The sequence below is a fragment of the Cladophialophora immunda genome (assembly GCF_000835495.1).
Source record: "Cladophialophora immunda strain CBS 83496 unplaced genomic scaffold supercont1.2, whole genome shotgun sequence".
Classification (NCBI taxonomy): domain Eukaryota; kingdom Fungi; phylum Ascomycota; class Eurotiomycetes; order Chaetothyriales; family Herpotrichiellaceae; genus Cladophialophora; species Cladophialophora immunda.
The window spans coordinates 3486971-3503223 of NW_015622542.1; the positions used below are offsets into that span (position 1 = coordinate 3486971).

At 55.2% G+C, this 16253-nt stretch overlaps 2 protein-coding genes across 2 annotated transcripts; one reads left to right on the forward strand and one right to left on the reverse strand.

Moving 5' to 3' along the window:
* Positions 1-2110: 2110 nt before the first annotated feature.
* Positions 2111-3716, forward strand: PV07_03503 (uncharacterized protein; the record flags this gene model as incomplete). The annotated part of the gene is made up of 2 exons (XM_016390230.1): positions 2111-3316; positions 3427-3716. The coding sequence occupies 2 exons, from the start codon at positions 2111-2113 to the stop codon at positions 3550-3552; spliced, it is 1332 nt and encodes a 443-aa protein (XP_016252132.1). The 3' UTR covers positions 3553-3716.
* A 10582-nt stretch (positions 3717-14298) lies between these two features.
* Positions 14299-16209, reverse strand: PV07_03504 (uncharacterized protein). The gene is made up of 2 exons (XM_016390231.1): positions 15911-16209; positions 14299-15858 (listed from the first exon to the last, which is right to left on the reverse strand). Exons 1-2 carry the CDS (start codon positions 16200-16202, stop codon positions 14627-14629), a joined length of 1524 nt encoding a protein of 507 aa, XP_016252133.1. The 5' UTR covers positions 16203-16209; the 3' UTR covers positions 14299-14626.
* Between the last annotated feature and the right edge of the window lie 44 nt (positions 16210-16253).

The window sequence follows — 16253 nt, forward strand, 5'->3', positions numbered from 1 at the left end:
TTCTCGGCTTCAAGGTCAAAGATCCTTCTCTCCACTGCGATGTCAACCTTATATATAGCTTCCTTCGCTTCAAGTAATTCGGTCTGCAACCTTTCAACTTTGGACTGTTGAATAGCTCTCGCCTCTTCCGACTCCTTGAATTGCCCACGGAGTGCAAGCAGCTCGTCTTGGCTCTCTGTGGTCACCTTTTGAGCGTCATTAAGGCGTTCTCTGAAAGTGGTGAGTTGATGGTTTGCATTGGTGCATTCTGTTGTCTCTTGGGATCTGTTTCGGGAGGACATGATTTCAACTGCAAAAACGACTCGGGTTAACGACTCGGAAGGGTTTGAGTGGCTTTGAATCCTCACCTGTGTTAGTGATCCATCAATATGTGTAGTTATATCAGAGCCAGTCACTAACAGTGAAGATAGGAACGACTCTCTGAATGGGAGTCAGTTAGTAGGGCTTGAGGCCCGCGGGTGCAGGTCGATTGCAGCTTCTGCAGCGATGATTCTGGGGGAGGCGGTGACCGTCCGTCCATCGCCCGCCTTGGGTAATCTGAACATATTAGGAATTGCGGCCTACGACAGGCAACGCGAGAGCATGTGACAACCGGTGTCGAGTCCTCCAATGACCATGTGGACGACATGGCTGAGTGGAAATACGCTATCCCTCGACCAACCAGTTTACTGATGATTGCATGAGCAACGACAATATCTAATGGCTGGGATGGACTGCTTGGTGCAATCGCCCGATGAATCGCCCCAGGCGTGTGAAGCGACCTTTGTGTGCGGCTCCTTGGAGTGCGAGAAGTGCCGTGACTGGGCGATATGTGTTAGTGTGTTGGCAGACTGACCGGGGTATATACCAACCTCGCGCAAACTTCGGCGCAGTGTCGGGCACACGCTCTTTTAATGAAAGAGATCCTGAACTATGTGGTAACTCAGACGTTGTTGGCGGCAACGAATATACTTGGGATTATCACAACACGTATCCCAACGAACGCTAATCGGGATCAGACATGTCCAGCATCGCTTGCTCAGCATTTCGGGCTGCCTCTTGGAGTGAAGAGTCCGGGTAATATGCATGAAGTCACTTGGGGAATTCCCTGCAATGATATCTCGTGGACCTTCGACCTCCAGATCGGTCAGCCAGCAACGAGCCCGGGGTAGAGTCGCACGTGAGCTCCCCGCAATTTTTACTCTGCTTGGCGAGATTTCGATATCGAAAACTGGGGACCAACTTCGCCTTGCCGCTAGTCCGCTTTCGAGCGACAGCCTCGCGACGTCTTTCCCTCCGGCCTCGTCCCCCTCTCTTGTCGTTCTCGCATCTTGTCCACGGACAAAATCTCTCCCGCCTTCCATGTTCCTACATCCTGCTACGGCTTTTTGGCTGGCTCCATGTTGGTAAGCATAACAGGGATCCTGGCCTTTCTGCTGCTGCCGTCGACGGCTTGCTTGCAATTGGCCCGAGATCCAGGAGCCCAAAAGGGCGCCGCTTTCTCACCGACCTAGACTTCGCTCTCCTCACTTACCCCGTCCACTCAACCGCCGTGGAGGCTACTGTTGGCATGGCCATCCCTCGCTGCCACGATTGTCAGTAAGGCTGGCTCGTATATATCACCCATGGATGCGATGTCCCTTGCGAGGAATTTTCTGATCTCATGAATTATACGCAAGGCATCGACCCATAGATATGGTATGGTGATACAATGCCACACGGCCCATGCGTCCCTGACGGTCTACTAAAGTGACAGCTCCCCTGCCATGAAAAAGTGCATTGGCTTGGGCATGATTGGCTCGTTTGGAGGAGGCTCCGTCGTTGACCCTAGACGATGTACATTGGAGAAATAACTGCAGCCTTGGATCTGTCAAACAAGATGAAATATTAAGAGCTCCCGCAAAAGGCACCCAACGAGCCACGGTTGAGAGTCGCAAAGACCCCAGGTGAGTGGCTGCCTGCGACTATTCCCAAGGCAGCCTAGTGACTCTTCGCCTTGCAATGCCCGCCTTCACCCCTTCAACCTCGTATCATACTGCGCTATTTCCGCACCACCACATCAACACTGGAAATGGCACCCCCCGCAATCTCCAAGGAGTAGATAGATGTAAGTACGGGAAACGAGGTTGATATGAGGACCAACACACCTTTCGTCGCGTGCCGGACCTGCTCTTGCAAACTTTATCCCTACACCTACCCGCCTTTGGATGGGGAGACTCAGATCAGGCTGCTTGAGCTCTGCCCGGGCCAAGGAACAGCGAACATACATGCAAAGCTCAAGAACTACACAATAGGCTCGACTCCAGCATACACGGCAATATCCTACAGATGGAGATCCAAAGATCCTCTCCGCGCCGTCCACTTGGATGGCATGCGGCTCTTCGTACGCAACAACATAGTCGACCTGCTGAAATGTCTTCGAGATCCGCAAAAGTCTCGCATGCTCTGGATCGACGCCATTTGTATCGACCAGTCTGACGTTCAGGAGCGCAACGGCCAGGTCGAGAATATGGGATTGATTTACGAACGAGCTGAAACGGTCGTCTCTTGGCTGGACTTACAAGACGGACACGTACTCCGAAAGACGTCCGAGCTTCTGTCAGCTCCTAATCTCTGGAAATACACCGACTTCCGTAAAGGAAGAGAGGATTGTCACGAATTATGGGAGGCTTTGGAGCAGGTCATGACGCATGACTATTGGACTCGGACATGGATCATCCAGGAAATCATCACCGCCCAGCGCGTGATCCTTCAATCAAGATCCTCTGCCATACTACTGAGTGTCTTGGAAGACTTTGCGTACTGGGTCATGATCCTAAAGAATTCATCCAAAGCCATTCACGCTGATTGGGAAGGCATCGCCGCCGCAAACTGCATCCTACTTTGCGAACATCGAATGGCCGCCTCCACCCAATCGAGTTCTCGCCAACCCTTGGCACACCTCCTTATGCGATACGCAAACTTTGACTGCACGGATCCCCGAGACAAAGTATTCTCTCTGCTCAACATGTCAATTGAGCTTGACATATCCATCATGGTTAACTATGCCTTTACCTGTGCAGAGCTGTTTGTCGAGGTGCTGCGCTGCTTAAGTCGGTCTGGGGAATTACGAGCGAAGGAGGTCGTTGGGATGGCAGCGCTATTATACAAGCACCTCCTCTGCGACTATCCCTCCGAGATCGAGCGGCGAAACGCAGTCTATGCTGTGGGGAGCACATTGGAGTTCGAAATTGAACCATATCCACGTGGCCACATCACCTCAATATCGGTTCATGAGGAGCCGCCACAGCTCAGGCAACTTCGCAATCAAGCTGCAGGAATGAGAGAGACGCCGCAGGTCGGAGTATAACGGCTGTGTCCCGCAATGGGTGGATTTTCCCGACATTCAGAGGGCGCCTTTCGTCCAGCCGGATGATCTCGAAAGCTTTGTGGTTAACTTCCATCCAGGTGAATCGACAAAAGCGCATGCCGCAGAGTTTGGCCTGGCGGACTGCAATGTCAACGAGGGCGACAAAGTCTATCAGTTCAGCAATACCAACTTCGCTGTTGTCACGAGACGTGAACTACAACTAAATGATTTCCAACACAGGGTAGAGGAGCGAATAGTAGGGCCTGCCCTGTTGAGTGGCCCGATTGGCGCGACTGAATGGAATCCCTTCGTCAGATCGACCGACATGTCGTCCTGGTTCAAGTCGTTTGACTCGACGCATGCTGATGCAGCGGGATACAACACTGCCAGAACAAGCGGGACCACAATGGTCCAGCTGATGAAGCTCCTCTCCTTGGTGTGCCTGCCCTGAAGCAAGATTTCATGACTCTGACCGAGAACGCTCCGTCAACGTGGTAGTTTGCGTCCTTCCTACGCCACCTGCGAGCGTTGCTGCGATTTGGTCGCTTCTTCGGAATGTCTTCCTTGGCCCTCTCTCCGGCCGGGATCTCTTCCAGGATTCTCTGCAGCTGAGCCTGATCGGTTGATGCAGTACGGGCTTTTGCGACAACCGTGCCAACCGTCGGTTCGCCTGTATTCCTCATATGATTTGACCTCCTTTTCCATGTCTCAGCGAAACGGCTCCGTGATGAGACACGTACCTGTGAAGCTCTCCTCCAAGACCTCAAGGATGAGGTTGGTGATTCGGAGGTAAATAGTGCGTGAAAGACGCGGTTACAGCACTCGAGACCCCCGACGCACCTCTGGGTCAGCTGGAAGCTCCTTTGAGTATTCATAAAGCCGAACTACGGCCTAGAGGAAACATCCAAAACGGCATTTAGAGCCTTGAGACGGCGATTCGAAATTAGAAGAGTGGACAAGTTCATTGACGCATTGGAACGCGAGAAGGGTCTTTTTCGCTTTAGCCCTGGCAGACGATTGCCGAAAGCTGACCCGAGAAATCCAAACGAGTTTGTTGAGCATTTCCCCATGAATTCAGGATCAGTGATGCTCGTTCCGTCTCGTCTTCTGATATAGGAATATCGAGAATCACACAGCCTTCCCTAGCCTTGTTCGAATACGTTGAGAGTAGGCTTCGGAATATCGTCGGGTAGTAGCCAGCCTAGGCACGGTCCAGTACATAAGTTGGTTGATCTGGGAGCCGTAAGATGTTTCTCGGAAAGATATCGAGGTGACACAGCACCAGGTTTGAACCTTGAAATGTAAGGGCCTAGCGTGACAGTCATTTACATTGCCTCGGCAACCCTGTCAGTCACGACTGTGCGAACAAACCTTCACGGGCGTGACGGGATATCTGACACGGTTTAGGGCCGATAGGAAATACCTCGCAGGAAATCGGTTGCGTAAAAGGTTGTCGAATTGCACGAGTCATAGTTCCTAGGACGAGATTGACAATTGTTCCCGATATGGTAAGTCGATTCGCCGCTGGGCCCGCTTCGATAAGAGGGGGATTCGACTATCGGCGGATGGAGCGTGGGGCTGGTAGCAGGGTGTCTACTTGTTACATGCAACTAGAATCAGGCCCGCTTTGAGCAGTTGGACTGGCCCCATTGGAGGGAGATTAGCTTTTATGGGACCGTGGACCACTGCACGCCATCGAATATCAAGAACCTCAAGGACATCGCAAATCCATGCTGGCACGTTCTTGAACCAGACCTCCGCCAGACCACTATCAGCATGGCCCAACACCACCAGCATGTCGCGGCGGGACACTGGATGTTCACCCCTGACGCGCCGCTGGTGACGATTAATTGTGACATGGGCGAAGGCTACGGGGCGTGGAAGATGGTGAGCAGGCTGCATGTGGTTCCCGAGGCGTGAAGGTTCGCTCAATTCTTCGTAGGGACCGGATGAAGAGCTGATGCCCCTGATCGAGATGGCCAATGTCGCCTGTGGCTTCCACGCCGGCGACCCCGTCACCATGCACAGGACGATCAGGTTGGCCAAACAGCACGGCGTCCTCGTCGGAGCACACCCTTCGATGCCAGACAGAGAAGGGTTTGGCCGGAGACACATGGACATGTCGCCCTCAGACCTCTTTGATCAGCTCGTGTACCAAGTCGGAGCCCTGGTGGGGATGCTCAAAGCCGAAGGCATGACATTGAGCCACGTCAAAACCCACGGATACCTGTGGCGGTACTGTGAAAAGAGCCCCGACCACTGCAAGGCCGTCCTGGAGGCGATCCAGGTCTTCGAGGTACCGGCCCTGATCATCAAAAACACCCGGATGGAGAAGATGGCGGCGGAAATGGGCATGCCCTTCCTCGCCGAATTCTACCCGGACCTCCATTACAATGATGAAGGTCAACTGATGTCCATCCTGTGAGTCCTGCCTGCCTGATCTCTCGCCCGCCCACTTGAGATTGACTGGGTGAGCGACATTCCAGGACTTCGGGGAGGGTGCCTCTCGAAGAAGTGCGGCCAAAGGTGGAAAAGATGATAAAGGACAATGTCGTCATCTCGAAGACGACACAAACCCCCCTGAAACTAGACTTCAAGGGGGGACGGTTCAGCTGCTGTATTCACAGTGACCTTCCGCGTATGTGTGCCGTGGTTGATGCAAATCGATGCAGGGAGCTGACTGTTGAAACGATAGACCCGGTTGAAACGTTGAAGGCCACGAGGGAAGCGATCAATGCGGCCTGTGTGCAATGAGGATCTATTTTGAAGTCATCACGGACATAACCATCCATAGCAAGAAGATTTTGGCCTTTGGGAGCCTCAAAATGCTTCTCTTGTAAGCCATACACGTAAGCTGTAGTGATCGCAAATATCGGGGCGCCCAGTAAATAGGCCCTTAACTCCTACATACAAAGGAACATCCGCTCCTCGACTTCCTATCTCACACCAACCACAGTATGGGCTAGGGTCACTGTTAAACTCGACAATTAGTCTCCTGGATGGCATATGACCCACTCCAGACAGTCCAAGTGCGTTTCGACTTTCCCATTCCGAAGAGGAGTATTCGTACACCGGTTGATGACAGAAGCTCTCGGGCCTGGAAACAGCAACCCCCAAACAGATGGGTTAATGTCTAGCCCGTCAGCACCAAATTTCACATTGCTCAGTCTTTGCTCTCTGGAAACAGATCGCCAGACCCCAGTTCCGGCACCCCAGCGCAGTGCGAAGACCGACATTGGCAACATGGCCAAGACGCTCACAGTCAGGCACCTCACCGCCGCCACGAAGCAAGCCCGCCGCGAGCTTATCGCGGCATTCCAAGTATCCATCCGCTATTCCCAAGCTGAGGAAGTCGGCACCACCAAATATGCCATCACTGTCCCCGTTGACCCTGGAGATGACAAGAGCCTCTACATCTTTTCAGAGTGAGTAATCTCCTCGTTTGTCCTCGTCGTGGTGAAATATATTCCCCTTCCCCGAGTAGATATATCGAGGACCATATCTAAACCGGCCATCTAGGTTCACCGACCAAGCCGCTTTGGACTCCCACGTCACCAGTCCGCCGGCGCAGGATGTGTCGAAGCTGTTCTCCTCGGACCCTGTTCTGGCAGCAGAGCCAGTAACCTACCATCTCACACCGGTCCACGATTTCTCCAAGCCCCGCACCGTCGAGGTCAGCGAGCCCTTCGTGCTGTTCGCTTCGTTGCCGTGCAAGGTCGGCCAGGGGCGAGCGGTGCTCCGGCGATGGAAGCCGCTCATGGTCGACACGGAGGCAGAGCGGGGCTCCCTGGCGTATTCGGCGGCCAAGGACATCGCGAACCCCGACCGTCTGTATGCCCTCGAGGTGTTTGTCGACGAGCAAGCTTACGACGACTGCCACGGGTCCAGTGAGCCGGTCCAGTCGTATTTGCGAGATACGGAAGCCTTGAGAGAGGGCGTGGACGCTCTCCGGTTGAAGGCGGTGGGAGGCTACTTTCTGAAGTAGGAGAGAGATCTCGAATACAGGCCAGAAATGGGTTTGCAGCTGTGGGTGACGAATTGGCATCATTTGCCTCTGGGACCTCACTCCACCGTGCCAAGCTGAGTCTTCTCTAGGGCCTTGTCTACTATGGGGGAGCTTAGGAGAAGAGATAGTGTCAGGGAATAGCCTATCCTTATCTGCTACAGTGCCTAGTACCCGATATTTTGCCAGGAATTGGTGGAATTCTCCGTCCTTTGCCCTAGGCTGGGAATCGAGGCCTGTTCCTGACCGGTCTAGACTCGAGGGGGGGTTTGGATGGCTCAGAAACAGACCAAAGGCTATCTGTAATTCTCCCTCATTCCTCAATATCTACCACCGCCGAGGCTCCTTGCATTGTACCGACCCCATCAACATTCAAGCACAGTTTAAGATGGACCGGCCCTACACAGCCTTCTCCCCCTGAACGACCTTCGCCCCCGAGTCTTCTGTATATGGGGTAACTGCCGACGTAATCTTCCCGGGTGCCTCGTCTTCGTCCGCCTCCGAGGAAATGGCTGGCTCTCCATGAATGATGTCTTCGAAGCCGGGAACATCGGTCCAATCTCCCACGCGGCGCCGCGTCGACCAGTCCACAACCTCATCCGGATGGACGGCGTGGCCCGAAAGGCTGTACTTGGGAGGGAAAACCACGTTCAGGCCCCAAAACGCGAGGACCGACACAACGACCGCGAAGATCCAGTTCAGGTCGTACGTGTACGGCTGCACGTTCTTGATGGACGGATTCACCTGGCTGATGAAGCCGGGCATGTTCGGCACGTAGGCGCAGAGGAACGCGGCGTACGCGCGCCAATTGACACCGTGCCAGAACCAGAACTTGCCGCCTCGCAGAACGTAGAGATGGCGGACGTCAATTGCCCGGCGACGGACGAGCCAGTAGTCCGCCATAAGGATCCCGCTGACAGGACCCAGAAGTGAAGGGTATGCTGATAGGAAATCTGGAAATCGATGTCAATATAGGACGAGCGGTGGGGGTGTCGAAGCCCAAGACCTACTGTAGAAACTCCCTGCATCGTACACAATTTTCCAGGGACAGATGACGACGGAAAGAACGGCCACGATCAAAGAGCCCCGGACATTGTTGATGTATTTGGGCCAAAAGGACGACAGCGCAATCGCAACCGTGATGGTATTTGCCGATAGATTAACACCGATGGTGGCGATGATCCAGACCACGGCCGCGATGAAGACCGCGCCTCGATTTTCCCAGCGCGCAAGGATCCCTGAAGGTTCCCAGTACGCTTCGTTCCAAATTTTGACGGTGGCAGAGCTCGTTATGACGGAACAGATGACGGGAAGGATACCAGTACAAGGCAAGGCAAGACTTTGAATCCATGTGTTGCCCGGCCGTCGGGCGAATCGTACAAAGTCAGGAACTGTCACAGGTCAGTTGAGGAGTGTAATGAGAGCGCGTAAGATCGGGAAGTGGTCTCACTGTTGGTGGTGATGGTGGCAAAGTACCCAGCAGCCGTGCCAAAGGCCTTGACTCTTGTCCAGTTCTGGTCCCAGGCCGACCCCTCGAGCTTCGCCGCTTGCTGGACCAGGGGTCCGCCGTCGGGCGCAACTTTGAGGGCCCAGATCATCATTCCAATGAAGACAAAGGGAGAAAGGACGGCCTTCAACAAGAAGTACCATTTGAGCTTGTACATGGGGATCAGGGTGAGAGGGGTCTGGATGATCAGGAGGATAAAGTAGCATAGCAAATCGGCGCTCGTGATTCCCGCACTCGCAGGGAGGGCGTTGGGTATGTCGTCGAAACTCGGCCAAATGGCGCGCAGCATCTGATGGATGCACTGTCCGATGCTCTACCAAGATGACCTTCGTGAGCATGCGTGTTCGCCGTCCTTCCGCCACAGGGGTACGACGCTACTCACAATGTTCAGGATGGCAAGCCACATCAGCGCCATGAAGGCACGAATCGCCACGGGGAAGTATCCCCCACGCATGCCCCAGGACATGCGGGTTGACAGCGGGAATCCCGTGTGGTAGTTTGTTGCGATATGCCCGCACAGTGCGACCACGATGCCGGTGAGCAGGAAGCCGCAAAAGGTGATCGGGATGATCTCGCGGAAAGTGAACCCCTGGCCCACCAGGATCGCTCCAAAGCTCCAGGTCGCAATGGTGAACTGGTCGGAGCACCAATAGGTAATGAAGTCCCAGTTCCTCCACGTCCGCTGGTCGGGGGGGACGGGATCCAGATCTAAACGGAGTCAGCATGGGGCAAGGGGTTCTGTAACCGGCCAACGTACCTTTGTTGGACCACGAGGTGCCGTGGGCGAAGATGGTGTCCTGAGGCGGCAGCTCGCTGATTCCCTTCACCGTCAAGGCTTTGTTTTTCAATCCCTTTGCGTGCCAAACGGCCCTGCAGTTCTCCCTCCATTGGGGGAGATTGGGGAGAGGGATGGCAAGGAAGGTCTTGTGGTGAGGCATGTTTGCAGTTCTGCCTTTGGGTATAGAGAACAGCACAAGGCATAGGAGTCAGCATGGTCGTGCCAGCTATACATATCTTCATATACACGCACGGCTGTATGGCACCTGCTCAGAGAAAGATAGGTGCCCCCTACGCCACCCACTATCTCTGTTATCGAACGCCCAGACCCGCAAGCACGCATCATACCCGAACGGGCCATGGCGGTACACATACCCCAAAAGCGCTTAGCTCAAGTCCATTTCGCCCAGAAATGGCTTTATCAGAGTGGACGGGGCCCGATCCCAGAGGGACCTTGTATTGCAGTGGTGTGGAAGTTTGCGACCGCAACGCCCGCATGTCGCTGCTGGTGTCCGCACTGGCGAACAATCTATATCACGAGACTGCACTGCAATCGATCTATACATACAAGATCGGATATCCAAGACGCGGCAGCACAGATTGTCAGCTCTCTACGAGCCAGTAAACTCGCCGCCCGCGATAGTTGACCAGAATGCCTGCCACCGTTTCAACTTCAGAGGTGCCCCTGATTGACTTCTCGTTGTTCACCAACGGAACTCCGGAGCAGCGAACACACACAGCTCGAGATATCGTTGCCGCTTTCAAGGAGGTCGGCTTCGTGTATCTGGTGCAGCACCCGGTGGCCGACGAGGAGATCGATGAGGCGTTCAACCAGGTCAGTGGCGTCCACGGAGCCATCAACCCACGTCGGGATGTGCTGCTTATTTGCATATGATGTATAGGCCGGTCGCATTTTTCAGTTGCCACAAGATGAATTGAACAAACCCGAGGTGGCTCGGCCCACCCCTGAAGCGGGCTTGAAGACCTACACGGCGCGAGGCTACTGCGCCCTCGGCCGGGAGAAGGTCACTCAGAACATTTTCGACGACGAAAAAATCAAGACCATGAGGGCTGTGGCCGACGTCAAAGAGTACTTTGATATCGGCGCCGATCGGGGTGCTCCTGCGGCGCGAGAACCCAACCGATTCCCTCCCAGAGAATTGATCCCAGGCTTCGAAGACTTCATGGTCAAGTTTTTCTGGCACTGTAACGAATTTGGCCTGGAGATCCTTCGAGCCATCGCCATCGGTCTGGACATTGACGAAAACTATTTTGTCAACTTCCACGCAGACGCCGACCATCTCCGTGCGTTGGCCTCAGCCTCCTCCGTTTCCATTCACTCATCCCGCCCCTTTGTCGTTCGGCTGAGGACTGGCTGACGCGCTCCAGTGCGGCTCCTGCACTACCCGCCCGTCGAGCGCAAGGCGCTCGTGTCGGGCTCCAAGGCTCGTATTCCCGCACACTCCGACTACGGGTCAATCACCGTCTTGTTCCAGGACGCGGTGGGCGGCCTGCAAGTCGAGGATTCGAAGAATCCGGGCCACTTTCGTGAGTCGCACCGACATCGAGGGATCTCGGAAACAAGCACGAATCACTCACTGACTGGAGCGACACAGTGCCGGCACCACCGCTCAAGGGGGCTGCGATTGTCAACATCGGCGACTTCTTGATGAGATGGTAAGGAGCCGAACAACTTTCACTGACAGAGGGGATGGGTTCTATATACGGATCTTCCCCGGTTGGCATTGCCCCCAGCTAATATCCGGCTCTAGGAGCAACGACATCTTGAAATCCACGCTCCATCGGGTCGTCGAGCCGCCGGCGGCGAAGGACCTGGGCAACGATCTCGAGTTGTCCGCGGCGAGGTTTTCCATCCCGTTTTTCCTACAAGCCGACCGCGACAAGGTCATTCGGTGTGTTCCGGGCCTGGAGGGAGAGACGGGCCCCAAGTACGACCCCATCACGGCCATGGAGTACCTCAACATGAGGACCTCGGCCAACTTCAAGTGATGAGAATGCACGACTTTGGGTCGATACAGACCACGCACACACTCTTTAGGCCATACCCGAGAAAATGATTTTTTTGGGGTGTGTAGAGGCACTTGATTATCTCTGTAGCTATTCCATTCAATGTCCAGCCAGTCTTCTTGGCTCTTATCTTGTGTATGCAGGTTCTAATCCAATAACCACCTTAGACCCCAATGGAAGTCTGGGCTCGGCGGCGTGCACCCGCCACGGCATGACTGGTCGTCACAGTTTCGTCGAGGACAGAGATAGAGATCATGCTGGGCCAGACCACCTCGAAACACCAAACACCAAACACTAGGCAGGCGCGGCAATGTCAAGAAAATAGTTACTTACGGTCGGTGTGACCAGCGGCCCCGATAAAGGTGGATCCTATTGACAATTGTCATTCATGTCCCGCGTTTCCTTGGAGCTACATGGGGAGCTTTGCTCGTTCAGGCAACTCGAGTCGCCCAGCAAGTTCCGAGCTGCCCAAGTGCGACCAGCATCAATCCTCTGTCCAACTAAACGGAAACTACACCACACCCCATCGGCATTCAACCTCAACGGACCGGCTCCCGGTCGATGACGTGCCGGCCAATAGCATGCCTTGTACCGTAGATGGCAGATTATGTCCGGCGCGAAGTGTATCGGAGAGACCTCGCCTGGGTGATCGCGAGGTCGCAATGGGCAGATGATACATGTGTCTTATGTTCAGAATGGAAGATTTTATTCTTCTATACGATCCCATGCAAATTCGGGCCAAATCTGGCCCATCGCCCGGAAGACACGTGTTCTATCGCGCTACATCAGACTGGACTCGTGTCGATCAGGTCGTGGAGGGATTGCTCTAGGACGGCAATTCCCGTCAAGAGGTCCTCCTCCGATATGACCAACGGCGGGGCCAGCCGGAGCCTGTTCGCGACCGAAAAGGCGAGGATGCCGCGTTGCCGCATCAGGCTCGCGAGGCGGGCTGCCGTGATGCGGCCAGAGGGATGCGACTCGTCGAGGTGCAGGGCACAGAGGAGACCCTGGCCCGTGACACGGAGCGTCGTGTAAGGCGAAGTGATCGCGCGCAGGCGTGCTTGGAGGAGATGGCCGAGACGCAGGGATCTCTCTGGGAGGGACTCGTCGAGGACGACGTCCACCGCGGCGATGGCGACCGCACTGGCGAGAGGGTTGCCCGAGTACGTCGAGCTGTGTTCGCCCGCCTGAAGCTGGTCCATCACCTCGCGCCGGCCCACGACCATGCTCATCGGGTAGACGCCGCCGGTCAGGGCTTTCCCGAGGAGGACCATGCTGGGCTCGACGTGGTATTTCTGGTAGGCCATCAGATACCCGGCTCGTCCGAAGCCGCTCTGGATCTCGTCGGCAATGAAGAGGGCCTGGTGCCGGCGGCACAGGTCGGCCACGGCCCGGATATACTCGTCGTCCGCCGGGATGCAGCCGGCGTAGCCTTGCACGCACTCGACCATCACCCCGGCGATCTTGTGACCCGACGACCGGAACGCTTCCTCGAGGTCGTCGATGCAGTTGTAGCGGACCGTACGACCGTCCACCGTGGGGCCGACCCCGGGGATGAAGGGGCCAAATGCTCGTCGGAGGAAAGTGTTGTCCGACGCAGACAAGGGGCCCAGGGTCTTGCCGTGATAGTTCCCGGCCAGCGTGACCACCAGGGCCTCGTCCGGGCGGATGCCCTTGACATTGTAGCCCCATCTCCGGGCCAGTTTGATGGCCAGGTCCGTGGCCTCGGATCCGGAATTCATCGCAAAGGCCTTGTCGAAGTTCAACAGCTCGCAGAGCTTCTTGCACAGCCGGGGGAAATGCTCGTTGTGGTAGGCGCGCGACACCAGCGTGATCTCCTGGCACTGCCGGATCATGGTCGCCACGATCCGAGGATGGCAGTGGCCCTGGTTGACCACCGAGAACATGCTCATGAAGTCGACGTATTCCTTGCCGTGGACATCCCATAACCGCGCCCCCGCGGCTTTGCGAAACACAATCGGGACCGACTCAAGAGCCGTGGCGGCGTACTGCTCATCCAGGGCGACACAGTCTTCCACGGCCACGTTTTCGACGCTCACCTTGGTCCAGGGTGCGTGCGTGACGGTGGTCGACGACGACGGCATGGTGGCTGGAGGTTCTTCGGGTGTCGAACTAAACGAGATGAATGGGGAGGATTGCTTTCACCCACACGAAAGGGATTTCTGCACCAAAAAAAAAGCAAACTCGCGTCGCTCACACGCCGACGACCACCCACAACCAACTATACATATACAGAGGGGGAAGACGACATCTTAACGTGCCAAGACTGGACTAACCCGTAGTGCTACACCGGGGGGTGCTTCGTCTGCTCCTGTTCCCACTTTGCCGTTACTATCCTAGGAAGGTCGAATCGATGCTATCTATCATGGTGTCGAATCATGGGGGGGGCCGCTAGCTGCGTTCGGTATCATCCACAACTGAAGCACTGCCCGAAATTGTGGCCGCCGTGGGGAGGCAAGATATCGGTCATAAGATATGGAGGTATCACCAAGGGGAACATGGAGTTGTATTCCTGACATTGCTTCTCACACAGGCCTGAGGCATCTCGTTCAATCGGTCGCACCTAGCTATGCAATAGGTATTTCTAGACGAAGAACCTTCCTGGCCCACAGAGTGGTCTGTGTCACCGAGTCCCCCGCGATCTTTTTTTGGACCTCTTAAAACGGCTGGATTTGACGTTCCCGATCTTCCTGGTGCATCGAGGGAGTTGACGTCCTCAAGGCCATTGCTTTGGGGGCCAACTTTCCTGCCTCACTGAGCGCACTCTGCGCTTTGGGCCTTGGGGTACGGCGGGCAGAAGGGCGTGGAAATGGTTGTCGGCGCATTCGAAAGAGAATTTGACCGGGTAACGGCGCTGGCAGGATACACAAAGCTCCAGGACATCGGTAGAGAGGAGGGATGGATTCGGTATCGCCAGACTGTGAGGGCCATTACAAGTGTGGTGACTGTAGGTCATCTGTCTCTAGAAGATGACCTGAAAAAGCTGCTTTGAGAACAACTCGTCGTGAAAGTCGTCAACCTCGGCTTCATTATTCGCACATCTGCTGGCACGCTGACTCTCGCCCTCAGCGGACCAGATACGCTCCGTGATGAGCATCAAGTTGTCGCGAGTGCTGCTGCGATAGGTCTCTTTCATCTGCCTGTGTCTCTCGCGAATCCAGTTTCGATCCTCATCCGAGACACACTCCCTTGCAACCAGGTAGAATGCCAGAGGTAAGGCCGACGCGGGCGGTTGACCGGGCGGAATCGCGTTGATCAATGCTATGAGTCTTTTGACCGTCTGCTGTACCCGCCGGGAACTTTTGGAATCCCGGTACAGCCGACGTTGGAGCAGCAGTTGCGCCAGCCAGTAGTAAGACTGGTTCACCAGAGCCATCTGGTACCGTCGAGCGTCTCCAAAGCGAACCCCGTCGCGATCTGGGTCATACCTCAGCTCTGATAGCGATCCGGAACCATGGCGTAGAAGACAGGGAAACTTCTGAGCAGCCCACGTCCGCAGCCCGAATTCGAGTTGTTCTGCTTGTCCCAGTACGGCGTCGGTTGTTTGGCGTTTTTCGCGCAAATCACACGCAAGATGAGATATGTGCGCCAGCGCACTAAGCACTGGTTGAGGGCAACCAGTCATTTGGCAAAATGAAGGTTCCGTAAGGTCCAAGTCCTCTCGATCTTGGTATACCGGGAATGTCAACGGAGCCTTGGGGCGTGTCGCATGGAGTAATGATGCCGCCACATCGGCAATGGCGAACCGTTGTGCTGTCAAGCGTGGCAGGAAGCCTCGATCCAGCTGATTCAAGTAGCCAAGCTGGTCTAGGAGGTGATAAGCGCATTGGATGTGAGCCTTGCCCCCAGCGCTACCCGAATATATTGCATGCGCAATCTGCATTAGTATAGCACTTAAAGCGGCCTCTCTGGCGGCCATCAGAGATGAGAGCGAGGCCGTCAGGAGATGGCCACAGGTGTCAGCCTGACCACTTTCTATCTCTACGAGTAGCTTCTGGATCGAAGTCAGGGCTTTTGATTGACGAGCACTGGCGAGTTTGGCGTTGCTTCTGCCGTATAACAGCATCCACTCGGTCGCGATCGAGACCAATGTGTGTAGCAAGACCGGGCTGCCGATGGCAAAGACGGCTAGTTTTTGATAAGGATTTCGCAGGTCGTCATATGGTGCCAGGATCCCACTCAGATGTTTGGTGTCTGTAAATAAGTCAGCTGCAGGCCCAGGCGCTCAGGACCAGCCACGACTCACAGTACATGAACGCGATATGTTCACCCGGCGTATCAAACAATGGCTCCAAGAAATTCCCGAGTGAATTGTCGTCGAATTGCCAATAGGCGGCATCCGGGGGATGCATGTCGGATTCCTCGTCGTCGATACTAGAAATTGTTTCTGGAGATCTCTGGAACACGGGGGTCAATGGGTCAGGTGGCTCAGGCCGTTCGCACTCTCCTGGATCCAGCTGAAGATGGTTACTTTCTGCAGCACTCGCGTTTCGGGCGGAGGTGTCCTCAGGGGTCGAAAGAGGCTGAGGCGTACCCATGGTGTCGGCGCCCAGCACGATAGTCGTGGAATCGCCATGCTCGCAGATCCC

What these genes read in the sequence shown, in the direction of transcription:
- PV07_03504 (XM_016390231.1), bottom strand. Translation starts at nt 16,202, where the DNA reads ATGGGTACGCCTCAGCCTCTTTCGACCCCTGAGGACACCTCCGCCCGA. An exon ending in ACATATCGCGTTCATGTACT is followed by an intron (nt 15,859 to 15,910) that starts GTGAGTCGTGGC and finishes ACTTATTTACAG; the next exon opens with ACACCAAACATCTGAGTGGG.